Source organism: Podarcis vaucheri (genome assembly GCF_965113315.1).
Source record: "Podarcis vaucheri genome assembly, chromosome: 7".
In the NCBI taxonomy this organism is placed as follows: domain Eukaryota; kingdom Metazoa; phylum Chordata; class Lepidosauria; order Squamata; family Lacertidae; genus Podarcis; species Podarcis vaucheri.
This window is the reverse complement of record NC_138765.1, coordinates 93627642-93654540: the sequence shown is the minus strand read 5'-3', so window position 1 is coordinate 93654540 and position 26899 is coordinate 93627642. Positions and strand designations below refer to the sequence as shown.

Genomic DNA, 26899 nt, shown 5'->3' with positions numbered 1-26899 from the left:
AACACAGCTCTTCTTACGCTTTTTGAGCTACCCATCTGAAAGCACACATTTGGGGGGCAGAAGAATGGGATTGTGCTGTACAGCATAGGATGAACCCACTATCAGTGTACAGGGATTGCATGCAGTAGCTTTCATGAAATGAATCCTTGTTTAGTGCACACCTTTAATTAAAGTCATGCAGTTGGAGACTTTGCATAAAATAAGAAAGCTTACGTTTACTCAGGGAAGTACATTCTTGATAGGAAAGAGTTTTTTAGTCCTAGCTAATGAGTTTAATAAAACAAAGAAGCTAGACATGTGAGAGGGGAGGCAGAAATGAAAAGGACACCACCTAACATGGATCACTTTCCCTTCAAAAGGACAGGTTAGCACAGAGATCAAAGGGACAGAGACTGTCTAGGAGCCTGGAGTCTCCCATGCTCTCTCTCTCTGAACCCCATCCAATCTCTTCTAAGCCAGCCGAAGTGCACTGCTTATATGTCTCTGCAGAGGGTGAGGTGAAAGGGGTGTTTTGGGGATGGGTTTTGTAAGTAGAAATCATGGGTAGGGATGAACAAAATATGTCTGTTTTGATTTCCCTCAGTTTCTCATTTTCCCAATCTTCCATTTAATTCTCCACATTTTCACATCAATCTGCACTAAAAAAAAATCCTCATGAAAATTCACTAACATTTTAGCGCAAATTTATTCTGATGTACACATCGTTTGCAAGCAATTTCCCCAAATATAATGCATTTTGTGTGTTGTTTTCACAATTAAATGCATTTTGTGCACATTTTCTCCTAATATAAACATATTTAGAGACATTATTTGGTTAGACAATTGCATTGCAAAATTTGGAGAAGAGTGACTTCTCTGTTTTGATTTGCATCGTTTCAAAAAGCACAGATTAGGTAGTTTCACATTAAAATCTCAATGAGACTGGATTTCTCTCCCAGCTCCACTCACTGGCTTGCCAGCCCACATACCCCCTCCCCATTCTTGAGGGCCAAAGGAGAGTTCTGCATGATTGTCACACATTTGTTAAAAGAAAGAAAAACAGACTTGGGAGGTTGTGACAGTGAGAAAAGCAAAGGGCTGGAGGAACTACTTGTCCCTTCTCCTTCCTGCCTCTAAGCTTTGCATCCATCTCTGCCTCCCATTGATACCTTCCTCTAAAGCACAGACGCACATTGCTTGATGGGGGCATCCGTTTCCTGTGTATTGTCTTGTTGGGCCTTAAGAATTAGGGCTTATTCACACTTACTTTTTGACCTGCTCTTTCCAAGTACAGGTCCGTTCTTAAAAGCTCTGTGTCAGAGCATTTTCTTTTTTTGCCCTGAGATCTCTCCATGAAAACTTGCTCTTTAGCACTCAATCAGACCAAATGTCAACTTGGGTTTTCTGCAGATTGCTATTTGCTCCCGCTGAGCTTCAAAGAGCAGGTTTTCACAGAGAAACCTCCAGAGCAAAAACAAAGGCTGCCCGGACACAGAGCTTTAAAGTGTGAACCATGCCTGGAGAGAGCAGGGAAAAAGGTATGTGTGCATAAGCCCTGAAATGGACTGGAAAGTTCTGCCAGGCGGGGTTTTCCTCCTCAAGCAGTGCTGTAAGCCCAACCGGACAGTCTGTCCAGGCCACTGAGATCTTCAGAAGGGGCTCTGGACTACAGAAAGTTTGGCTGGTCAGGGTGCAGAGAAGACCCCCCCCCTGTAGCACCTACTTTATGGACTGAGTTCCCCATGGAAATCAGGAGAGCTTTCCCCATGGAAGTCAGGTGGTGGTGGAGCTTCCCAGGAGTTAAAGATCTGCCTGATTACGTTGGCCTCTCCTGGCGGTTGATATTGCGATTCTTGGTTCTGTTTGCTGCTGTAAGTGCCTGTTCTTAACATTTTATGACTATCTGGATGCTTTTAATGCTTGTTACTTGCCTCTTTTAGAGACTTTCTTGCTTACTGTGAACCACTCTGAGATTTTATAAATGAAAAGCAGTGTAGAAGTTTCAAAATATATAAACAGATAAATAATCCTTGGGCCGCTCCAGGCATCTTTTTGATTTGTGTGCATGATGATGTCAGAGCAATTATCTACAATCCAACTTTCAAGGTTTTTGGTGCCTGCGAAAAGTTTCAGGGTGGACAGGAAGCTTGGCTTCCAGTCAGTGCATGACCCACAGCTTCCTGCTGAAATGATGTAATTTTTCATACTACAAATGTTTGGGATGATTGTCCTGCTTTTGTTGCACTAGGGCAGAGTGCCCCCCCCCGACTCCAATAGTGCATTCATTTTAAGGATGTAATGCAGAACTAATAAACAGAAGTCTGTGGGGATGGTCCAGACGAAACCCGCCACCTGTGCAACTATTAGTGTGTCAACAACATGTTGCAAAACACTCCTGGGGAAAAGCCACCGGCCTGGAGGGCCTCCTTGTTCCAGGAGTCAAAGCCATGTGACTGAACACAGAGCCGGGGCCTGAAACCCCATCATGCCCAAACTCTTTGTGTAGTGTAGACATCGGGAATGCAGGAGAGGTGAGGGCCAGGCCACTTGAAATGAAGGGCTCGTGTTTTAGGTTTGGCTTCCGGAGGAATAATTGGGACATGCAGCCAAATGTCTTGAGTGGTCCTGCTCAGAAAACCAGCCACCTATACCCTTCCCAAGGATACTCCATTTGGTTCCATTCCACTCTAGCTCCACCTTAACAGCATTTTTGTGGTTGCTAAGCATGGTAAGCCCTTGCTGTGCGCCCCTTCTCAAGTTCTTTTATTTTACTTCTGCAAGCCCTGGGGCTGCCACAAGACTGCGCACACCTCCCCCTGGTGCCTGGATGGTGCCATCTTGCCTACATAAGGATAGGCACTGGGAGAATGAATTGCCTATGTTTTTTAGCAGGTCATCCACACCATCCCTTTGCAGAGGGAGACACCCTCTTTCACTAGACTCTTCCCTTCCCCCCTTTTTATGTTGTTTAGTCAAATTTATTAAGTTAGTCAAATTTATGCAACAGAGGTTTTCAAAGAATGTAATAGTTGCTTGTGGCATGGACACGTTTCACACTATTACCTCTGCCAGACAGGTGTTTGTTTTCTTACAAATAGCTACTTGACCATAGGCAACAGTATCATAGAACCATAGAATCATAGAGTTGGAAGAGACCACAAGGGCCATTGAGTCCAACCCCCTGCCAAGCAGGAAACACCATCAGAGCACTCCTGACATATGGTTGTCAAGCCTCTGCTTAAAGACCTCCAAGGGAGGAGACTCCACCACACTCCTTGGCAGCAAATTCCACTGTCAAACAGCTCTTACTGTCAGGAAGTTCTTCCTAATGTTTAGGTGGAATCTTCTTTCTTGTAGTTTGGATCCATTGCTCCGTGTCCGCTTCTCTGGAGCAGCAGAAAACAACCTTTCTCCCTCCTCCCACTGGAGAGCCAGTGTGGTGTAGTGGTTAAGAGTGGTGGACTCATAATCTGGTGAACCAGGTTCGATTCTCCACTCCTCCACATGCAGCTGCTGGGTGACCTTGGGCTAGTCACACGTCTCTGAAGTCTCTCAGCCCTACTCACCTCACAGAGTGTTTGTTGTGGGGGAGGAAGGGAAAGGAGAATGTTAGCCGCTTTGAGACTCCTTCGGGTATTGATAAAGTGGGATATCCAAACTCCTCTATATCCTCCTTTTATATATTTGAACATGGCTATCATAGCACCCCTTAACCTCCTCTTCTCCAGGCTAAACATGCCCAGCTCCCTTAGCCGTTCCTCATAAGGCATCGTTTCCAGGCCCTTGACCATTTTGGTTGCCCTCCTCTGGACACGTTCCAGTTTGTCAGTGTCCTTCTTGAACTGTGGTGCCCAGAACTGGACACAGTACTCCAGGTGAGGTCTGACCAGAGCAGAATACAGTGGCACTATTACTTCCCTTGATCTACATGCTATACTCCTATTGATGCAGCCCAGAATTGCATTGGCTTTTTTAGCTGCCGCGTCACACTGTTGGCTCATGTCAAGTTTGTGGTCAACCAAGACTCCTAGATCCTTTTCACATGTACTGCTCTCAAGCCAGGTGTCACCCATCTTGTATGGGTGTAAGGGCTTCTACGCATTATTTTAAATGAGTGGTACAATGTGTGCACACATTACTTGAGCTGTACACTCATAGTTATTCAAATGCAACATTTAATGTGTGTGGAGCTATGTGCACAATAGCTGAGTTGTACAAATCAAGTGTATACTCTTTCACATCAATAGCTGCAGTGACAGCTTGTTCACTACACTCTTAACTTTCCAGCAAGAAAGAAGGCAGATGTGGCAATTCCTACTGGCTTCTTTGGTGTGCCCCCCCCGTGACATGTTGCCCCCTTCGGGAGACAGAATTCTCCTTCATGGCTTTGCTTCATTCACTAAAGAAACACCCACAGAAACCAACATCACTTACTGCCGGAAGCACCGTGCACTGAACTGCAATGTTTGCAATCAGTGTTGAGCAGGTGGGCTGGGCAGGGGGGACCCTGGGAGGGCCAGAGACTCCCCAACGCTGCTTTGGGGAATGCACCCTTAACTTCTTTCTTGGGGTCACAGAAATGCATTTGCAGGGATCAGCTCCAAAGGAAAATTACCTAAGGGCAAAGCTAGATACAACATCAATCATGTGATTTGCCCTTGTCTGACTTGGCTTTTTTAAAAAATAAAAATAAAATACTATAGCTATATAGTTCAGTGGAAGCTGCAGGAAACCCACATCATCTGGAGGGATGGGCAAATCTGACCATTTCAGTTGCTCTCTAATTATTCCAGTATTTTTCTTAGTTCTATGCATATCCACATCAGTTTGCCGTACTAACACACACACACACACCAAAAATTCATTGGCATTTTAGTGTGCCTTTATCAGGACGGGTGTCAGGAGCAGGCCACAAGGTGTCAGTGAAGTTAACTATTTATCAAAGAAACTGAAACAGCTCAGTCCTAGTGGTCACCGCAGCAACCCTTCCCAGTGGGTCTAGCCCCAGTGTGGCAGTTGCGAGGACTGCTGGTTCCTGCCTTCCCGCCGCTCTCTAAGTCTCCTCCTCCCCTGGGTCCTTCTCAAGCAATCTGAGACTCTGTCCACATGTCTCTCTCTGCTCTGCCATCTTCTTGCCTCTTCTGGTCCTGGGAGAGCTGGTCACAGCAGGAGGGGGAGGCCCCCCGGATTCTTCAGCAGCCTGCCTCCCTCCTTTCCTGCTCCCCCTTCTGGGCTTCTCTCTGCCAGACTCTCCCTACCCACTAACCCTGTTGCCTCTTCAGCTTCAACCACCTCCTCCTCCTCCCAGTCTTCTCCCTCTGACCACCCACGGCCACCCCACCGCCTCTCCTCCCTTGGGGGCTCTCCAGCTGGTGCCTCCCACCACTCCTCTGGGCCATGGCAGGATTTCTGCTAATATACACATTTTTTGTCTGCAATTTTGACTAATATACATGTTTGCAAAGCAATTTGCTCTAATGCAATTTCCGTATGCTGAGGAACTGCACTGCAAAATTCAGAGAGCAAATTTAGAAGACTGGTTAGATTTTGCTTAGCGTATTGTTTCAAAAAGGGCAAATGATGATAGTTGCCTTTAAATGTGAACGGCATCAAACTTCTCCCCCTTCCTTAGATGTAAACTGGCAAAATTACAGCAGTCTTTGCAAATGTCCATGTCCAATGTTACCTTTGATACCCTATTTACCACGTCCTGGCTATCTAAACTATTTTACAAATAAAGAGAGAAGTCAAGTTAGTAAGTAGGGATGCCAGGTCAAGCGTATCCCAGACCCTGAGATTTCTGGGCCCAGGAAGGAGACCTCTTGATGTCATGCTGGGCCCTGGAAACAGAGGTCAATTGGGAGAGGGAGAGGGGAGTCAGAAGGCCCCCTGCTTCCCCAAGGGTTCATGTTATAATTTGAAGCCAGCTCCTGCTGGGCTGAAGCATGCAAGCTGCAGGCAGAGTCTTCTGGCTGTTTTATTATTCTTATTGAAGGAGTTCCCACTCCCTGGCGATCCAAGCCTCCTGGAGGGGGCCAGGCAAAGCAGGAGACTTCAGGCCAGAGCTGGATTTCTGGCGCTCCTCTTAGTAAGCGAGAGGAAGAAGAGACAGAAGCCGAGGCAGCACAAAGTGGTGTTGGTTTCTTTATTAACTTGGATTCTGGTAGCAGGTGGACAAGGGAGGATGGTCTATACATCAGGGGTGAGGGATGGAGGTGGGGAGGAAGAGGGAGGAGAGGGGAGGAGCCAAAAGGCTCAAAAATTCCCATAACAATAAAAAAAGAAACTAAAAGTAATCTCATAAACTTCTAAAAAGCATCTAGAGTGCAGACGGCAGCATTCTCTAGGCATCACCCTCCCCTACAGCTCCTACTAGCAGTCAGCGGGCAAAGCGTCGCCCCGCAGACAGGCGAGGGGGGCAGTTCGCAGCTCATTTTCCTACGCACTACAGGAGGCCAAAGCATGGGGGCCCCCACGCTAGAGTCTATGGCAAAGGCTGTGTCAGCAATTTGGGGTGGGCGGGCATACAGGGCACATGTTCCATGAAGGTGGGGGGGGGGGTTGCTGTGTGTACTTTGCATGGTAGTCACTGGGGCAGCTCTTGATACTTTCTGTGGAGATGCTTGGACCACATTCTTGGGTCTTTCCTCAGCTTCCCTTCCCTCGCCCCACCACCCTGCCCCTTGTGCATGAGAGTGGGACCCACATGCTTGCCCAGCCCCAGATTGCTTGGGGGGGTGTCAACGACCCGGGGCGGCTGCATATGGGGTGGCAGCAACAGCACCAAAGGCCTGGAAGGGGGTCCCTGGAGGAAGGAGCTGAACTTGTGCATTTCTTAGGAAGCAGGTGCCCCTTGTCATCTCTTCTGGGTCCAAAGACTGAAGTGGGGGGGGGGGTCACATGGCAACCAGCCAGCATAACTCCCCACCAACTCTCCCCCCCCCCCGCTCTCTTTGGAATCCCAGGGCAGATGCCTCCTAAAGGATCGACCTTTTGCTCAAGGAAGGCTTCTGGCTTGGCTGGAAGAAGTGTCCTGGGGAGGGGGAGGATTCCCCAAGCACCAAGGGGCAGGGAGGGGGCAGTAGAGCATCCTCTGGCAGGGAAAAAAGGCCCAGAGTGCACTGCTCTTCCCTTTATTCATCCTGGGACTTGGTGTGGGAGTGCGTAAGTGGGGTGGGGTGGGGAGATTCAGCTACTCCCCAGCTAGGAGTGGTCCAGGAAACTTTGGCAGGTGCCACGTCTGTGCTGAGTTGGGAGGCCTTTGCGGGTCCTCCCTCGTGTAGAAGCGCAGGTAAGGTTGCAACGCAGCTCTGCACCTCTCCTGAGCGACAGATTGTGCTGGGTGGAGCCGGGCATCGGACGCAAGCGGGACGCTGCGCTCTTCCAGCCTGAGGGTTTGGTGCCCGTGGGCCTGGCACAAGTGGACTGGCAGAGGCTCATGCACTAGCCCTTCCTCCCCCCTCTCTTCTTCCACCCACCGCTCACCCCGCCCCCCCCCCCCCGAATATGTGTGTGTGTGTCTTTGCAAGAGAGAGAGATATGAGCCTGGGAGATCTGCTCTGCCTGGCACCATCCTTAGCACTCCCTGCCTCCGTCCCGCTGTGGGCTGGCAGCCCAGGGAGGCTTCTCGGGGAGCCGCGCCAATGCCATCCTGCCGAACGTCCCTATTTGTGTTTGCATAGTAGGTATCTGTTCGCATTGTATACACAAGGTTTGAGCCACTGTCCAGGCCGCGCTTTTCCACCCGAACTGGGCAGGAACAGCCGGGGGGCTGGTTTCTCTCCCCCTGGGCAGCCCTGCTCTGCTTCCCATCTCCTAGGCCTGCAGAGCTGGACCGAAGGCTGGGCATGAGGGAGGGCTGGGCGAGGGTGGATGGGCCGCCGAGTGCCATCCCGCTGACTCCTTCCCTGCTGCGTCAGAAGAAGAGGGCTCCGGGAAGCAGGCGCCCCCGCACAGCTTCCCCTCCTCGGTCCGGGCTTTAGGTCAGGAGGAAGAACTGTAGCTCATGCGTCTGCAGTCAGTCGGTCATGCGAATAAGACAGTAAAGTTAGGTCTCTTATGGAAATCATGCCATGTAACCTAAAGAGTCATGGAGAGCCAGCCCTGCCCCAGTGAGCTCGTGGCTCCGCTCGCCTGGCCATCGTGGGGGCACAAGGGGGAGGTGGAGGTCAGTGGATTGGTGTCGAGGTGAAGCCCTGGTGGAAAGAGAGGAAGGGGAGACAGGAAGCTCGGGTTAGAAACATGCCAAGGCCACAGCAAAGCACCTCCGCCCGTCCCTCCTCTGGGCTCAGGGACCTCAGTGCAAACAGAAGGAACCTTTCCAGAGCAGACAGAATGATCTCTGCCGCTGCACTTCAAACACAGCACACCCACCTGGGTCAGGGCTCATTCCCACTCTCTCCAGGGAATGGTAACTCAAAGTCTCGAATAAAGCACTTCCCAGGGTGATTTGGGTGGGTGGGCAGGGGGATCCTGACAGTTAAGCTGGCTCAACACAAGGGGGGAAATATGCTAGCGTAAGGAGGCCTCCAACTTGCCATTGCCACAGCCCACAGGAGGGGCCTTAGGTGAAGTTTCTGCTAAATTTTGCCTAAAACAAGGCTGAAGGCAAACGTGAAGGTTTTCTGCAAAGGCTTCCGAAGAAGGCAAACTTTAATTCCTTCTAGAAATACCCTCACCTTGTCGCCAAATTTACGTGAAGTTTGGAAGTTCTTATTTGAGCTACACATCTGATGAAGCTGAAGAGGAGCCAGTCTGACTTAGGGAAAGCTCTTTGGACACTCAGTACTCCAGGCTTGGGCCCAGCCTCCCAGCTATTGTTACAATAACGCCAGCAGGGGGCACAATTTGGCTAAAATTGGTCAGAGGGTAAGGCCTGTGGATTTCCTTAAGGGGTTTCCCTCCTCTCTTATAATTCATGCACTGGCATTTCTTATTATCGTACAACTGCAAAAAGGAGAAACTGCTCCTGGATGCCAAGTTTCTAGTCCTTAACGATCACTGCACTTTCCATGGAGGCTTCCTATACTTCTGCAAATCCTGTGGCCCTCCAGATGTTGTGGGAGTCCAGCTCCTACCAGCCAAGGGTGCCAAGTGGAATAAGATATTGCAGGTGGGCTGTGTGTGCAGGGAAGCCAGTCCTGCATAATCAATCACAAGATGTAGTGCATGCGCACCATTTGAATGGCAATGCCTACCAGCCTGGGGGGGGGGCTGAAGGGACCTCACCCCCTACGAGTTGGCTGCTATGCTACCAGCCTCATGGAACATTGCCAGTGGCCAGGGATGTTGTCAGCTGTACTCCAACAACCTCTGCAGAAACTCAGGTGTTTCCAGGTGAGAGCAGTGCCATCTGAGCATGCAAAAGCTGCTCTCTCTCTCTCTCTTCCTCTGCAGGGGGCTGGATTAGAGGACCCTTCTAACTCTTCAGTTCTATGGCTCTATGACTCTATAGGGAAGGATGGCGACAGCACTCAAGGCAAGAGGAGGCCTTCTTGTTCCTACCCCCCCCCCAGGCAGACGAGAACTAAGCCTTGTGCTGCGCAGGACAAGCCCTGTTTAAGCGCACAGACTTTGGGCTCCCAGCAGGGCAGAAGGAAGCAGCTGTGAGAACAACGCAGAGAGACAGCGACACAAGCAGGCACAGACAGGCCCAGGGACTCCCAAACACATCTAGGAGGATTGGCAGCTTGAAAAGCAAGTGGAAAGGGAGAATTTGGGTGGCTGAAGCTTCTCTCGCTATAGTGCTACACGGCTCGGGAACATTTTCCCCTCTTGCACTGCCCTTCTGCCCAACCAAGCAAGGCCCAGGAACCAAGGGCTGCTCCCCCACTCCTGGCAGCCTTCAGATCTGTTCAGCAGGCAGAAGCTCAACCGATGTAGCTTCTGTTGCATCAGAGACTGGAAGGAGCCACAGGTCAGTCCTGCCACAGATGTTGCCAACCAGGCCCTTCCAAGGATTGCCAGATTGCATGAAGGCTGAAGGCTCACACTTTCAGCCCTTGTATAAAGGAAGGAGCTTTGGCAGATATGGCTTCTCCCATCAGAGTAGGAGAAATGTACCTCTGCCAAACTTGACTTATTATTATTATTATTATTATTATTAAAGACACAGAGGCTGTACCTTTGGCAAGTTGTGAACAGTCAGTAAGATTGTCATGGATGCTTTAGTTGAGACTCCTGCCTTGCAGGGGTTGGACTAGATGACCCTTGGGGTCCCTTCCAACTCTACTATTCTATGATTCTATAAATATATAGACACACATACACCCCCATACATCAGGGAGAGGAACTAGATCTGGCAGGTGAACTGGATCGTGATTTCCCCAAAAGGAGATTGATGGGTGGGCAGGGCTGCTGCCTGCCAATGGAGGTCAGGTGACCTTTGGTCCTTCCTCCTTTGCCAGGCTCTCCAAGCTGATTGCCTGCTCTTGTGAGGCTCCTCTTGCAGCCCTTTGCAGGATCCGCCAATCAACTGACTGGTGGTGTCTGCAGACTCCCTTTCGGCTGAGCGAGGTTTTCACCTGTCATCCCATGTGATGTCATATATGAGCTTAGGCGTAGGGCAGGTGGGGGCGGCTTGGCTGAAATAGTATGAATTTTGGCACGAATCACTGCTCTGGGCTTGCCAGCCAGGAGGTTTACCCAGAATGGGTTCATGGAGGGATCTGTTATGGGAGGCTTGTTCTCTCCCTAAAATAAAATCTTCTGTGGGCACAGAGTGAAGGGCACCCCTGCTTTTCTCAAGAATGCCACCTCTTCCGGCCAGAAGAGCAGGATGAGGATCCTGGTGCCACCAGACCCTCAAGAGTAGCACAGAAGCGCTTTGCAGGCGCTCCTTTGTGTTGGGAAGGGAGAAGGCTAAGGAGAAAAAGGCGAGGGGGCGGCAGGATAGCAGTTTACAAAATTATGCATGGCATGGAAAAGTTTCTCTCTCTCACACACAGTGCAAGAACTCGTGGGCAGTCAATGACACTGAATGCTGGAAGATTTCGGATGGGCAAAAAAAGTCCTTTTTAAGGCAGTGCTTAGCTGAATGGTGGAGCTCCCTCCCCCAGGCGGCAGGGATGGCCACCAGCTTGGATGGCTTGATAAGAGGATTGGGAAAACTCATGAAGGGGTGGGCTATCAGTGACTACCAGCCACAAATGCAGGGGGTTGGACTAGATGTCCCTTGGTGTCCCTCCCAACTCTACAATTCTATGAGTCTAAGGCAATGATCTGCATTCTGTGCTGGAAACGGCAGGAAGGGCGAGTGCTCTTGAGCTCAGATCCTGCGTATGGCTTTCCCACTGGCATCTGGCCAGACGCAGGGGCTGGACTAGAGGGGCCACTGGACTCATCCAGCAGCCCTGCCTCTCTTTTTACGCTAGAGAAAATGCTTTGCATGCAAACCGTCCCAAGTTCCATCACTGGCCTCTCCGGTTAAAAGAGAAAAGGCTCAGGCAGCCACTGAGGCTGATGGGAGTCGGAGTCCCACGATGTGGGCTGTGTCAGATTGTGTCAAGCTGGTGCCCTCCAGATGTTGTTGGACTACAACTCCCATTGCTCCTGACGATGGCCCATGATGGCTGGGAGTGATGTGGCCGAACAAAGGCCAGCATGGATGATAAGGAATTCTGTGCAGGCTGACACAGAAGAGACAGGTGACTCTGCCCCTTCTCCACCAGCTTGCTAGACAGAAGAGGCGAAGAGGCAACATTTGCTTGGACATGCAAGCTGCTATCCTCTGAATAGACCAGCACTAGAAGATGGCAGGCTAGTAGGACTGTTTGAGGACCAAAGCGGCTGTGGACCCCCAAGAGGCCCTGAAGGTGCTTTGAGACTCCCATTTTAACACCCACATCACATGTCCAGAACAGAGGACGGGCCTGCCCCTTGTGGAGCCCTAGATGGATGTGTTCAGGGCTGCCCCTGAAGATGGCGTTGAGGTGGTAGCCGGTGCATAATGTGGCTGCTGGGCTGCTAAGTGGGGCCAATCAATGTGTTATACTGGCCTATAAAGCCCTAAATGGCTTGGGGTCTGAGCACCTTTGTCAGTATCAGCCGCCTCAGGTCCTACAATTGGCAGCTGAGGCCGGGGTGGTGGGGCTGACCCAGGACAGACAGGGCCTTCTTAGTGGTGGTTTTCCATGTGCGGAATGTGCTCCCTGCTGAAGTGCAGCCATTATTATTATTATTATTATTATTATTATTATTATTATGTAAAGGTAAAGGGACCCCTGACCGTTAGGTCCAGTCATGGATGACTCTGGGATTGCAGTGCTCATCTCACTCTATAGGCTGAGGCAGCTGGCGTTCAGCTTCCAGGTCATGTGGCCAGCATGACTAAGCCGCTTTTGGTGAACCAGAGCAGCACATGGAAACGCCGTTTACCTTCCCGCCGGAGCAGTACCTATTTATCTACTTGCACTTTGTGCTTTCAAACTGCTAGGTGGACAGGAGCAGGAACCGAGCAATGGGAGCTCACCCCATCACGGGGATTAGAACCGCTAACCATCTGATTGGCAAGCCCTAGGCTCTGTGATTTAACCCACAGCGCCACCAGCGTCCCTATTATTATTATTTCAATTTATATACTGCCCTATATCCAAAGATCCCAGGGCGGTGTACAACATTTAAAAAGAGAAATTACATAGCATAATAGAAATAGTAAAATAAAGCAATCACACAAAAAACCCCACAGCAACAGTTTAATGGCTGAAGGCCTGGGAGAAGAGTTTGCCTGGTGCCTAAAGACAGGCTATTATGGCACCAGGCAAGCCTCCCTGGGGAGAGCATTCCACAAATGGGGAGCCACTGCAGAAAAGGCCCCTTCTCTTGTTGCCGCCCTCTGGGCCTCACATGGAGGGTCTTGGCTGACAAGCGCAGGGTCCAGGTTGGTTTGTATGGGAAGAGGCAGGTCTTAAGGTGTTGAGGTCCTGAGTTGTGCACGGCTTGATCATTCAGTACCAGTACTTGGAATTGGGCCCAGAAACTCATTAACTTTCCAGAGGAATCAAAAACATTCCAGGGATTTGATAGCTGAAAGGCCTTTTTTTTAAAAAAAAACAACCTCTGCTTATAATTCTTTGAAATTTGTTATTAGTGTTAATGTGTTTGTTGCCCTGGGCTCCTTTGGAAGGGTGGGATACAAGTTGAAATAATAATAATAATAATAATAATAATAATAATAATAATAATAATAATATACAGTGTTATCTCGGTTGATGAACTTAATCCGTTCCAGAAGTCCGTTCTTAAACCAAAATAGTTCTTAAACCAAGGCGTGCTTTCCCGAATGAGGCTGTCCTGCTGCTGGTGCCCTTCCACCTTCCACCATTCGGCTTCTGTTCTTAGACCAAGGTAAAGTTCTCAAACCAAGACACTATTTCCGGTTTTGCGGAGTTCGTAAACCAAATCGTTCGTAAACCAGACTGTTCTTAAACCGAGGTACCACTGTACAGGCAAAGGAGAGGGACTCCAAGGGAAACTGCTAGGTCCTACCACAGTTGACACACGGCCACCGCCCCCCCAGCTGCTAGTAAGAACAAAGGGGTGTTTACCTCCAAAGAGGCCACTCGAGGGGTGGGGGGTGGGGGGTGTCACTGCTTCCCCCTTTTCAGGCTGGCTCGTTTCACTATCTGAGCCCCCATCCTGCCCCCGAGAAGCTCCGATCTTGAGACACTCCCTTGAGCCTCCTCCTGGGCAAACGGCAGCGAGAGACAGGAAAGCGGCAAACGGTCACAGAGAAACCCACGAGGGGGGTGGCAGACGGACGGACAGAGGGACGGAGAGACACAAGGAGAAGGAGAGTCAGATGGCGGCAGGGGACTCCTGCAGCAAAGTGCCTGGCATGGGCAGAAAGAGAGGGTCCTGCTGCACCAGGCAAGGGCGAGGGGGGGGGGGACAGACGACAGAGAGGAGGACGCAGCTGGAGCCCTGGGGCTGGGAGGCCCATGGGGCTTGGTACCTTGCTGCCTGCACTCTCCTGCTGCCAAGGGGCATGGGCCGGGAAGCGGCTAGCCTGGGCTTCCAGCGCATAAGGCTCCTGCAGGGAGCCTTCCATAATCACCTCTTCGTGCTGCCGTGCGTCCCCTGTCCCGTCCGTTTCCAGCCGCCGCACCACCTTCCGGATAATCTGCAAAAATTAAGTGCAGCCCTTTTAGACAGTCTCCTGCTGCCTCAAGTGATGCCCACCAGCCCTCGGAAAGCCTGCCCGCTCTCCCTTCCAGCCCCGGATGCCTGGCGTGCCTTCCTGCGAGGCACCACAGCCCTTGATCTCTTGTTCTGGAGCCTGGACCTGCCCCAAATGGTGGGGCAGGGCCCCATTTGCCCATATGAAACAAACTCCACTACCTCCAAATTTAATTTTATAGCAGTAATACCTATTCATCACTCACAGACACCTTTGGAATGTTGAAAGACCATGAGGGCATCATGTTTCCCTCTGTGAACTAAGGCAAAGAGACATTATCTTGCAAGAATGTGTACAGCTGCCTTCCTTCCTCAACCTGGTGCTCTAGGACTACAATTCCCACCAGCTCCAGTATTATATGGCTGTGGCTAATGAGAGTTGTAGTTCAAAACATTGGGAGAGCACCAGGTCGAGGAAGGCTGGGCTCTGACAAGGGAGATATATCTGCTCAGCCTCAAATCCTTATTGGGTGATGTTGGACCAGCCTCTCTCTCTCTTCCTCACAAGGTCGTTCTGAGAATACAGAAAGGAGGCTGACTGCATGAACTGCTCTGGTCCATGCATGCACCAATCCCTGCGGGCTGAGGCTGCTGGAAACTGTAGTGCAAAACACCTGGAGGGGGCACCAGGTTGAAGGCTGCCTATAAGGCAGGCCAGCATATGGCCTCCAGGTGAGAGCCAGCCATTTGCTTAAGATCACCTGCTGAGTGATTTGACATCCTAGGGACATCCTGGCTCATAGCTCAGACCCTGGGGCAGCAGTTCTATGTGCCCTTGCCTGGGAGTCATTCCCACTGAGTGCAGGGAGATTTAATGTTGGAAGGAGGATAACTAGGATGGCAGCATGAGCTGCTACACTCAGATTTCCCCAACCTGGTGCCCACAACCCTGACCACTGGCTGTGCTGGCCGTGGCTGATGACAGTTGGGAGTCCAAAAGGTTTGGATGGCACAGGGTTGAGGAAGGCTGACTTACCGTATTTTTGGCTCTATGGGATGCACTTTCCCCCCTCCAAAAATGAAGGGGAAACGTGTGTGCGTCCTATGGAGCAAATGCAGGCTCCTTGGCTTCAGCGATAGCAACACGAAGCCTCCGAAGCGCAGAGGGAGAGCTCCCCCCATGCTCCGGAGGCTTCGCGTTGCTTTCAACTCCCACCGCACTCCGGGGGCTTCAGGCAGCTATCTGCAAGCCTTCAGAGTGCAGCACAAGGGGCTCCATTTCTCCTACCGCTTCACTGAAGGGGCGCTGAGCAGAGAGGGAGAGCTGCGCAGCGCCCCTTCAGTGAAGCGGGAGGAGAAATGGAAGGGGCTCCGTATCTCCTGCCGCTTCGCTGAACGGGCGCTGAGCAGAGAGGGGGAGAATTATTTTTTTCCTGTTCTCCCCCTGTGCGTGGGGGTCCTGTGCGTCCTATGATCCGGTGCGTCCTATAGAGTGAAAAATACAGTAGATTGCAAAGTCCTTTGGGCAGAAACGTTTCTTTCTGCCGTTGCAACTCAATAAAGTGCAATGTGCATTGACAGTGCTGTATTAAATAATCATCTTCAACATCATAATCACATTTATGTTGTAACCGCCCTGAGACCTGCGGGTACAGGGCGGTATACAAATTTAGTTAATAATAATAGTAATAACCATTGCTAAGAACTGTGCAATGCAATCTCCCCTCTCTCCAGGTGGCAAAAGAAGACAATTGCCTGGAGGACGGAATGTCAGTCTCAGGAGGCGTATCTTGCATGACATGCGACACGGGCTGACATTCCTTGCTCTGCACAACCCCACCCAAAGGCGCAGGAGCCCTCCCCTCTTCTGCATCTGGCCACCCTCACCACAAGACAAGGGAGCGAGGAATTCAGCAAAAGAGGTCCTACACCCTTTGGGTTTCTCCTTCTCCCTGTTATCGGTAGGTAGTCATGTTGGTCTGCCGTAGTCGAAACAAAATAGCAATAGCACCTTAGAGACCAACTAAGTTTGTTATTTGTATGAGCTTTCGTGTGCATGCACACTTCTTCAGATACCTTCTCCTTCTCCCCGCTCAGCACTGACCTCTGCCTGCCTCCCAGCACCTGGCCCTGCGCCCGATTTAGACCAACTGGTATTTTTAGGGCCTTGCAGAAAGCTACAGGCTCACTCTCCCACCCAGTGCTGTGGCAGGTCATTCACCTCCCTCTTCATTCAGCTCCTGCATGAAATTCCCACAACAAGGTTTGCAGGGAGCAAAGGCCAGCGTGGCTGAAGCCAAGTCAGACTGGCAAGATCAGAACAGTTCCCATCTCATCTCAGTGCTCCGACACACATTCCTTTGGATGACCAGAGCTTCTCTCTCTTACACACGTAAGGACCCCTATAATTAGATCTTTTGCAATCATCATCATCAGCTGCTGCTAGTGAAGCAGGTGGAGAATCAAGATCAGGAACTGACCCACAGGCTAATTCCATCACCCAACCTTATTTCCACATCCACCCCAATTAACCCTCAAACTTCAGACCAAGAGCTACCTTGAGGCAGAATATGACTCAAGCAAGTCAGTCAAGCTGCATCCTACAGAGCAAACTAAGGTCACCCCCCCGCGCATGCGCATACTAGAAGCCACCCCCCACAAAAGAAAACCCCAACACAAACCCTCTTGGGCTGGGTAGTCCTGACAGAAATTGCTTCATCTACTGCTAGCGAGACCCCATCAAACAACCAAGCCCACCTGTCAGGGTTCCTGCCAGCACACTCTGGGGTAACGTCCAAGTGTGTCACACTGAGCGCAAGCAGGCAATGTGAGGAGCAAAACTCTGGCCCAAAGGAAAAGAGCCTGGAGGCGCAGGAGCCCAGCAGGATTCTAGCGTGAGGGGGAGGAAGGGCTTCTCGGGGAGCCTGGAGCCGACTGGCCCGGCTGCTGCCTCCTGCTCTGCCCTCCGTCTCCCCCTGGCAGCCCACTCACCTTCTTTGTGACAATGTTGCCCTGCTCATCTGTAAATTGCTCCTCGGTCACTTGTTCCCCTGGAATATCCAGCGCTTCATTCCCCTGGAGGGTTGGGAAAGCAGAAAGGAGAGTGAGCAAGATTGCTAGGGGACCACAAAGTCCTTCACCCTCCCAGAACTGGCACAGAGCAGCGGACATCCTCTCAAAGCCCCACGGGGGGTTCAAAGAAAGTCAACTCTTGGGCCAAAGCCAGCGCTCTTCCTCTCGCTCCATGCCCTGCCCTTGTCCCTGGCGCCCTTCCGCCACACTACCAGTGAGTGACGCCTGGCACAGCGTCCCTGAGTGCCATCCAGGGCGGGTCGGTGGGCACCGGCCCGGCCAGTCTTGGGGAAGCCTCCTCCGGCCAGCTACCTGGACAATGACTCGCCGGCGCACCACCCGTGTGGAGACGGGCTCCTCGTCATCGCTCAGCCCCTCGCTCTCGCCCAGCTCCTTGTCCAGCTCCTGGTGGATGTGCTTCAGCATAAAGCGGAAGGAGCCCTGGGCAAGGTGCAGCAGGTTCTGGCAGCTGACCAGGAAGAAGCCAAGCAGCACCAGGCTGATGAGCAGCTGGGTCAGGAAGCCCCACATGGTGCAGCCACCTCCTGCCCCACCCCAGCCCAGCCAGCCCAGAGCCTAACGCTGGCCTTCCCTCATGGCATGAGGGCACTGCCCAGGCTACTGGCAGGAGCAGCCTCTGGCTCACGACTGGGAAGCGGGTAGGGGGTGGGCTGGGTAGGAAAGCTGCTGTAATTTTAGCCTCCCCCGACCAGCTGTTTGGAGGCTCTGGCCAACGCTCCCTGCCCCCTCCTTCGGCCACAAAGATGCAGCAGTGGGGGGGGGGGGGGCTTGTCAACGTCACCCAGTGCTCTTCCAAAGCCCAGGCAGGGCAAGGAGGTGGCACAAGGCCTGCCCCCAGCCTGCAATCAAGCCTGGGGTCTCCTGGTGCCCCTGGGCACGAAGAGCTGAGAAGCACGCTTTGCCTGAGCCACCTAGGAGAGGGCTGTGCACCTATGTCTTGCACAGCAGCCCCCTCCCCCCCCCCCGTTCTCTGGCATCCTGGGCAGTTCTATTTCTGGCCCCTCCATACCTGGCTCTGGGTGAGAACCAGGCGCTACCCAATTAGGAAGCAATGAAGAGGCCGGCTGGCTGGCCAGGATATAAATAGAGCAGAGAGGCTGAACATGGCTGCTGGGCCAGCCCCCTCCCCCAAGCAAGGGGGGGGGCAAATGAGCTTCTTCTGCACAGGAGTGCAAATGTCAGCAGAGCAACCTTCTCATTTAGCTGACATACCCCCCCCCCCGCACACACACCTTTTTTTAGCCAAAGGCATCTCCCCCAAAGCTGCTGGCAAAAGCCACTACCTTATCAAATAAGAAGCAACAAGTGAAACAAATTGGAAGCCAAACATCCCAGCAGAGTGTCGGCAGGCAACTCAAGTGATGCTGAAGCCCCTGAAATAGTTCTCTCTGGATCCCAGCAGCTGAATCCTGGCAGAAGATTTCTGCAGCCTTGGTCCCCCCACCCACCCACCTACCCAGCCAAGGGCCTGCAATGATATGCGTCTGCTTCACTGGGTAAGAAATACTGAGCGAAAGCACGAAGAGCATGAACTGAGCTGCTTTGCTGGACCCAGGAAAGGAGGCCTGGTTTTTGGCTTCCCTGCTACAACTAGAGACTGCAGTGTTACTCTGCTGCCCCCCCCCAAGAGACAGCATGATTTTAATGGGTGCAGTGAAATACTGTACCTGTCAGGGGAATCTCTCACCACTTGACACACCTGATGGGTGCAATCTTATCAACAATGTTTTGTTTCATTTTAAAAATGATTTAGTGATGTGTCAAATTTGATTTTTTTAAAAAAATAACCCCCCCCACGTATTTCTGTCCATCTCAGTGAGTCCTTGGATGTGCAAATCCTCCTCCCTAAAATAATAATAATTATTATTATTATTAATTATACCCCGCCCTTCCCAGCCAAGGCCGGGCTCAGGGCGGCTGAAACCCTTCCCTTCCCTTCCACGTGTGGAGGGAAGGGAACACAGAGACAAAGGGCTACACCTCCTGCAGTTCCACGGCAGAACATCTGTTGCACGCAGAAATCCCAGGTTCCACCCCACCATCTCCAGGTAGAGCTGGGAGAGACTCCCTGCTTGCTGCCTTTCAGAGAAGGCGATGCTGAGCTGGGGAATCCATAGTCTGACTCTGCAGAAGGCAAGTTCCTTATTTCCTGTTCCGTTCCCCACCTTGCTCTAGGTCCCTGCGCTTGGGCTCGTAGGTGGGGATGGGGACTGTGAAAGTCAGCCTTCACCTTCAGGATATCAAGCTTTGGGCGTGTTGTATCTTTACATTTCATGGCTCCAGTGCCACGAGCATTTGAACGCTGCATTCCGTCAGCAAAGATAGATATTTCAGAACACACTGATGCAATATTCCCTAGAGTGCCTGCATTTCAGCAGTGTATATAGTTTAAATATTCTTGTATAGCCTTGTTTTGTTTGTAAAGCTTTAAAATCTTTTCATATCTGTGCTACACATATACATGAGGTGAAATTTAATCTCATGCTGTGATGTTTGTTCCACATGTTGTTCTGAGGGTTCTCCCATCCCCTCTCCCAGCCCATTTTCTATTGTGCAAGTGGAAGTCCTTGCGCAGGGCTGGTGAGGGTGGAGCTCCTTTGGTGAATCCCGCCCACGATGCTTATCTAGTGCCTTGACTTGGCTTATTCTTTTGCCTCTACGGACTGATCAGGGGTTGCTGGATGGGAATCGCGAGGGAATGTTGCACTCTCCTACCTGTGTTTGTCCAAATATGCTGCTGTCAGCTTCCTCCAGCCACTTAGCCAGGCCCTGCCGCCTCCCAGGCTGGAGCCCCCACTCCCTCTCCTCCGAGGAGTCCATCCGGGTGTGATCCGGCCTCTCCCTCTCCCGGCCCCGCACTCTGTAGGGCACCGACTGCCGCAGCGCCGGGGGGCTCAAGGACACCCCCTTGGGCAGGTCCGACAGACTGGAGATGAAGGTGCTTTCCACGGCCCAGTTGCCCAGCCTAGGGAGCAAGGAGAGAAGCACAGACTCACCAGCTCTGCTCACGTGGAAATGCAGGCAAGCCAAGGGAGGCGAAGCACAGGGCTGCCTCATACGGAGTCAAGACAGCTTCATGGGATCATCCCTAAACTGTACTGTGAACCCCACATTTTGTACTATCCACCCAAACTGAGTAATTGATACACCCAACCAGGGTTCGTAGTTAACACCTAAAAATCAAACACTATGTCATTCACTCCAAACAAACCCTGCGCTTTGATTGGTCCAGCTGGCGCAGTACTGTCTTTTTTTTTTTTAATATTTTTATTGGGTTTTCACATTTTATATAGACAAAAACAAAACACAGAACACCAAAACAAACATAAAAGACAACAAACATATATAATTTCCGAAAATCTTATTTTCTAACCCTAGTCCTTGACTTCCCCCCACCCCCTCCCTTGCATCCCTATTCCCAAATTTATGTCAGCAAGTTGGCATTTCCTTTTCCATCTTGATATTAATCCTTTTATAAAGAAAAGCAAAAATAAATTTTCCCTAAGTTGGGCCCCAATTCTCTTCCCTCGATTTCTCATTTTTTCTTGAATAATTTTCTTATTAACTAAACCCCCTGGTCTTGAGTGTTGTTTAAATTTAAATACTTCCCTCCCTCCCATCCCCGATTTGCGTCCTTTCCCAAGACATGTCCAAAGTAACAGTTTTTAGCCTGGGTTCCGCACGTCCGAGGCTCTCAAATCTCTTTCAGTCCCTCTCCGCCGGTTTTGTTGGTAGTCCTTTTTGTCGGTCATCGAGTCTCGAAAGAGTTCCTTCACAATCAATCCAATCAGTCCATAGTCTCTTCCCATATTTAGAAACAACTGCTGAAGAATTTCCACAAGGCCTGAGTCTTGATGATAGTCGAAATCAAAGTCTATGTGGAGGCCCCAATTGTACTTCTTTATTTCAAGTTCCTGAATTCCATAAACTCCCAGGGCCTCCACTTTCGTCTTCTGTATCTTTCGTAAGCTAAAAATGGATTTAATCCAATAGTCTCCTTGCTTGTGTTCTCCAGATGTCGGCTTCTGGTTAGTATTTTCCCACTTAACTTGTTCTCTTTCTTGTTTTGTCTTCTCCTCTTCTTTGTTTATTATTTCGAATTCAGCTGTGGGTTCTTTCTCACTCAGGTCCTCATTACATTCAGCAGAACTACTTGTTTCAGAATTCAAGGTCATCAGTTGTTTACTCATAGCTGTAGTCTGCTCCTGTAAGGTTCCCACCAGTGAAAACATCCTTTCGATTTCTCTCAGTATCTTTCCACCCACAGCCATTGTAATTCCACAGAATTCCCCCTAGAGGGAATCTGGTTACTTAATGTTCTTTTCTCCAACACTCCTCTGTCCTGTTATTGTATCTTTGTTTCCAACAATTTTAATTCAATTGTAACTCCTTTTAATCCGGAGAGATCTTAAATAGCAATTTTTCCACTGTTAACAGTCCATTTGACAGCTTTGACAGCTGTCAAATTCTGCTCCTCTATACAGGCTCCAAAGCAGGTCGCTCCCGGGCCCGGGAGGGAGGGTTGTTTACAGCAAAACAAAGACTCTTCCAACACTCCACTCTCCTGCTCAAATTTGCCTTTCCAAATCTTGGAAGTTACTGTCTTTTTGAAACTCACCCTTTACAGGGTAGGCACTCCAGCTTAGCTCTTATATCGTTGCTCTGGATCGTCTGCAAGGGGGGCCAGCTGGCGCAGTACTGTCTATGCAGACAGCGATGCCCAGCACCACAGGCCACATTTAACTGCAGAATGGACCCCATTCCTGAGTCTGCCCCCCAATGCACGTACCCAGTAAAGGACAAATAATCTGCAGAACAGAGGGGTGACTCCTGCCTCTCATATCCTAGTAACCCCTTGCTTGGAGTGACTGCTGCAATGCTCTCTATGCAAGGGGCCTTTCAAACTAGCCTGGAGATTTCAGCTGGCACCCAACGGGTTCCCGTTAGCAAAGGAGTGACCAGATGGGTTGGCACCCAGAGTAAAGTTCAAAAATCCAGTTGTGCCCATGGATCTAACAGCCTCTGGTCTCCTCTGACTGGCAGCAGATCTCCAGGCCTTTCCTGTGTTAGGCGAGGTGTGTTTTGAGGGGAGATACAGGTAATTGAACCTAGCGTCACCTACATGCAAGGCATGCAACACTGAGCTAGAGACAAGAAAATAATAAAAACAATACATTGATTATTTGTATCCAGCCCATGTGACAGGGTTGCCCCAGCCACTCTGAACAGCTTCCAACACATAAAAAAGCATAATTAAACATCAATCATTAAAAATACAGCCAATACAGGGCTGCTTTCAGATGTCGTCTAAAAGTCAAATACCGGTAGTTGTTTATCTACATGACATCTGAAGGGAGGCTGTTCTACAGGGCAGGCGCCACTACTGAGAAGGCCCTCTGCCTGGTTCTCTGTAACCTCATTTCTCGCAATGAGAGAACTGCCAGAAGGCCCTCAGGGCTGGACCTCAGTGTGTCCGGCCTGAGTGAAGGGGGTGAAGATGCTCCTTCAGGTATACAGGGCCAAGGCTGTTTAGGGCTTTAAAGGTCAGCACCAACAGTTTGAACTGTGCTAAGAAACATACTGGGAGCCAGTATAGCTCCTTTAGGACCACTGTTATATGGTCCTGGTGGCCACTCCCAGTCACCAGTTTAGCTGCCACATTCTGGATTAGTTGTAGCTTCTGAGTCACCTTCAAAGGTAGCCCCATGTAGAGTGCATTGCAGTAGTCTAAGTGGGAGATAGCCAGAGAATGAACCACTCTGGTGACAGTCTGTGGGCATGTAGGATCTCAGCCTGCATACCAGATGGAGCTGGCAGACAGCTGCCCTGGACACAGAATTGACCTGCACCTCCATGGACAGCTGTGAGTCCAAAATGACTGTCAGAATGCGCACTTGATCCTTCAGGGGCACAGTTACCAGGGAGTCCCCCACACCAGCCTGCCCCCTGTCCCCCAGAAACGTTCAACCTCAGTCTGTTGGCTGCCATCCATCCTGCTGCTGCCTCCAGAGACTCACACGGGACATTCCCCATGGCTGGCATCCCTGCAAGCGGGGAGTGCATTACCTCTCTTTGCCCTTGTCGATGACCCGACTGACAGTAGGCGACTCGGTGATGCGGGCCTGCACCCTCTGCTGGCCTGAAACGAGAGAGACTTTACTGTGGGAACCCGGCTTCCCGCCCAGAGGCCCCCCTGGCGCTCGCCGCCTGGCCTCCTCCCCTCTGACCTCTGACCTTCCTCCTGCTCTAGCATGTCCATCAGGCCATTCATGGCGTCTGAGTCCACTGTGTCGTCCTCCACCAGGTCCATGGAGCCCAGCGGGTCGGGGCCATGCGCATCCTCCAGGAGCTGCCCCGGGAACCGGCCTTCGCTCGTGGCGTCCGAGTCCTCGGCCTTGCTGCACTCCAGCGAGGAGTCTTCGGCAGTCACCAGCGAGGGCGTCAGCCCCGAGGACCACACCTGCATGTCGGACATCTCCATGAGGGCGTCCTGCTCGCTGGCGGCCATGGGGACGGCATCCATGACGGCCACCTCGCTCCAGTACTGGTCAGCGCGCAGCGGGGAAGGCAGTGAGTAATGCAGGGAGGCGGGGGAGAGCAGCTCGTCCTGCAGCGAAGCGTAACCTGCATGGGCAGACAGAGGGCGACAGGCTAAGGTGCTGCAGGGCGCAGGGCAGGACACGCAACCTCTAGCCGGCGGGGCACGCAGGGGGGTGCACACTTTGTGCGCCAAAAGGTCTACATCCCAACGCGCATCGGTCCAAGAGAACACAGCCATTGGGGTGGTGAGCAAAGCCAGCTAAACCATTGGGGGTGGGCAGGTGGAGAGAGCGCCCCCAAAGATGGGCTGCCACCCAAATGGCAGATTTCAAATGGAAACGGGAAGCGAAGGCCCCGTGTCTTTACGGATGCCAGGGCAGCTAACCTGTAGCCTCCCAGATGTTGCTGAGCTACAGCTCCCATCGTCCTGGACTTCTGGCCATGATGTTGGCTGGGACTGATGGGAGTTGGAGTCCAGCTTTGCTGGGCAGGCCAAAGGTTCCCTGCCCTGCCCTGCCCCGTGCCGTGTTTCTGGTGGGCCCTGGAGCCCTTGCCCTCAGCTGCCTCCTGGCGTGTCCCCCTAGCGCTGGTTTCCCAGAGAATAATGTAGGGTCCCTTGTCAGGCGTAAAGGAGAGCAGAAATGGGGCAGTGGGGAGTGTTAAAAAGAAAACCTGATCAGGAAACAAAGGTCACCAAGCCAAGCACTGCCGTACATAAGGCTCAAGTAGCACTGATGCCTTGCTCTCTCCTTCACTCAGTTTTTGCAAATGACTGATTAGTCATCAGTATCAAACATGAAGATCAGGAGAGGGACTTGTAACTCAAACAAGCCTTTTTGTGCAATTGCATTATAAATTCTATTTCAGCAGAAGTTAGAAACAAAACACCTTGTAATGATAATATAATAATAATTTATTACTTAAACCCTGCCCATCTGGCCAGGCCTCCCCAGCCACTCTGGGCGACTTCCAATGGGATATTAAAAACACAATAAAACATCAAACCTTGATGCCTTATGTACGAAAACTCCCTTCAAGTCTTTAATAGTAACATAAAGAGTCCAGAATGTAGCACCTCAACGTGCCCTCCTATTTTATATATATCAAACATATTGATTGCCTTTATATATGAGAGGCAACAATGAAATAGAAAACAATCTTTCGTTCATTTTTTGAACTGCTTTCACTTTCTGTCACTCTCCAAAGCATAGTTTTTTGACTTGAAATGTGCTGGTCTACTAAAAAATTTCATTTTAATATTAAAGACTTAGGGATTATCTATATGTTTTGTTTCACTGAAAGCTGTTTTCTTTCATTTGGTTTTTGATTCTCTCCTGTTCACAGAAAGTGAAGGGAGGCCCTCACTCCTTTCCAAGAACCCACAGCTTCAAAGAACTGGCCTCGCCCTATAAGGCAGATGAAATCAGGGCCGGCCCTACTATTAAGCCAAGTGAGGGAGCGGTGCCAAGATCCTGGAGAATGGAATGTGTGAGAGAGTCCCATGGTGTGCCATCAGCTGCAGTGTGTGGGTGGAAATCAGTAAAACGTCCTGGAAAATCCAGACATATGGCAGACCATGCCGGCAGTGCCATTTTTGCCAAAAAAAAGAGAGAAAAGCTAAAACCTTTTCACTGTTTGAAATATGGCAGCCCTGGCCCTATGCTAACTCCCTCCCCTCAAATGCAGAGAAAGCTGCTGTTCAAACCCCAGTGTTGTGGCAAGATTCAGCGGTCAGTTTAATAAGCTTGGCTACATGGAATGAGAGAGAGTACCATCTTGGCCTTGGGTATGAAGAGACAGCTGAAGACTGACAATTGCCCTTTGGGGGAGTTGGAGGTGATTTGAAAGAGGAGAACACATTTATCCCACTCCTGCATCTGGAAACTGAGGGTTCTATCCAGTGACCTCTGTCCACCAGCACAAGGTCTTTTGCACAAGCGGAAGAGTCAGTTTTAATATTGCACAACACAGGAACTCAAGACAACAGTTGCACTAGCAGAAGCCTGCTGTGCCACAAATTGCACAATCTGTTGTGCAACTAAGGCCACATTCATACCATACACTGAAAGCTTGTTTTCTCCCGCTCTGGAGGGTAGGACTCAAACCTATGGCTTCAAGTTAGAAGAAAGGAGATCCCAACTAAACTCCAGGAGGAACTTCCTGACAGTAAGAGCTGTTCAACTGTGGAACGGTCCCCCTCGCAAGGTTGCGGGCTCTCCTTCCTTGAAGGTTTACAAGCAGAGGCTGGATGGCCATCTGACATGGATGCTTTAGCTGAGATTCCTGCACTGCAGGGGGTTGAACTAGATGACCCCCAGGGTCCCTTCCAACTCTACGATTCCATGATTCTATGAAAGCACTATGATACCAGCCACATTAAACAGCCATGGCTTCCTTCAAATAATTCTGGGAGCTGTAGTTTGCTAAAGGAGCCAAGAGTTATTAGCAGGGTCATCTTCCCCTCTCAGTGCTACAGTTCTCTGCCTGGCTTAACAGTCAAGCCCTGTGGAACAAATATGCCACTAATTGACTTAGCTCCACATGAGTGTTTGGGTATTGTTTAAATACCTGTTTGATCAGAGGCAGCAGCCAGACAAAATAAAATGTGTGTAAATGCTGTGGGAAGCAGAGTCTCTTTCAAACCTCACTTTCATTTCTCTTCAAAATGACTGTCATTTAAGCCAGAGAGGGAACCAGGTTTTTGAGACTGGGGCTCAAAGGTAGAGAAAATATGCCTCTGACCATATGCAAAAGGAACTTCTCTCAACACCGAGTAGCTGCAACCAGTCTTGTACTTCAGGGATTCGGGAGAACGGCTGTAAAGAATCTAAGCAACTCAAAAGCATTCCCTGAAGATCTTAGGTACTATAATTATACTCTTACCCCTTTGCTGTTGGTTCAAAGCAGCTTCACCTGCAATGCCTCTCTCTCTCTGGGAATTTGGTGTGGAGGAGAGCAACTCTCCCACATGTTCCCAAGAAGGCTCAAGGCTCAGCCAAAGGGCAGAGCCTTGCTCCAACCCACACTTGGCACTCGGAAAGAAGGAAGACTTGGCGGGACGAGGGCTGCTAAGCCAGGTTGCCTATGGCTCTGAACGTAAGTGCACAGACAGGAGAGGCTTCCGGGATCAGGTCCCCAAGTGCAAAATTACCAGCTCCGAAAACAGGGTGCT

At 50.8% G+C, this 26899-nt stretch overlaps 1 protein-coding gene and 1 long non-coding RNA gene across 13 annotated transcripts in view; one reads left to right on the top strand and one right to left on the bottom strand.

Annotated features, from left to right (window-relative positions):
* Positions 1–6110: 6110 nt before the first annotated feature.
* Positions 6111–26899, bottom strand: part of ANK1 (ankyrin 1) — a 189089-nt gene continuing 168300 nt past the window's right edge. For 7 of the 12 annotated variants that reach the window (XM_082229684.1, XM_082229687.1, XM_082229691.1 and 4 more), the window contains 6 exons: positions 23422–23811; positions 23254–23326; positions 19903–20152; positions 17086–17169; positions 13931–14098; positions 6111–8174 (listed from right to left, as the gene is read on the bottom strand). In XM_082229684.1, the coding sequence (XP_082085810.1) occupies positions 8148–8174; positions 13931–14098; positions 17086–17169; positions 19903–20152; positions 23254–23326; positions 23422–23811 (992 nt within the window). In that variant the 3' untranslated portion in view covers positions 6111–8147. Of the gene's footprint in view, positions 8175–13523; positions 13662–13930; positions 14099–17085; positions 17170–17478; positions 17996–19902; positions 20153–23253; positions 23327–23414; positions 23812–26899 lie in introns of those variants that run through there. The other 5 variants (XM_082229690.1, XM_082229692.1, XM_082229685.1 and 2 more) reach the window with 4 other exon arrangements.
* On the top strand, positions 23654–26352 carry LOC309536557. Its single transcript, XR_014221616.1, has 2 exons — positions 23654–23757; positions 25072–26352. It is a non-coding gene; the product is annotated as an uncharacterized lncRNA (long non-coding RNA).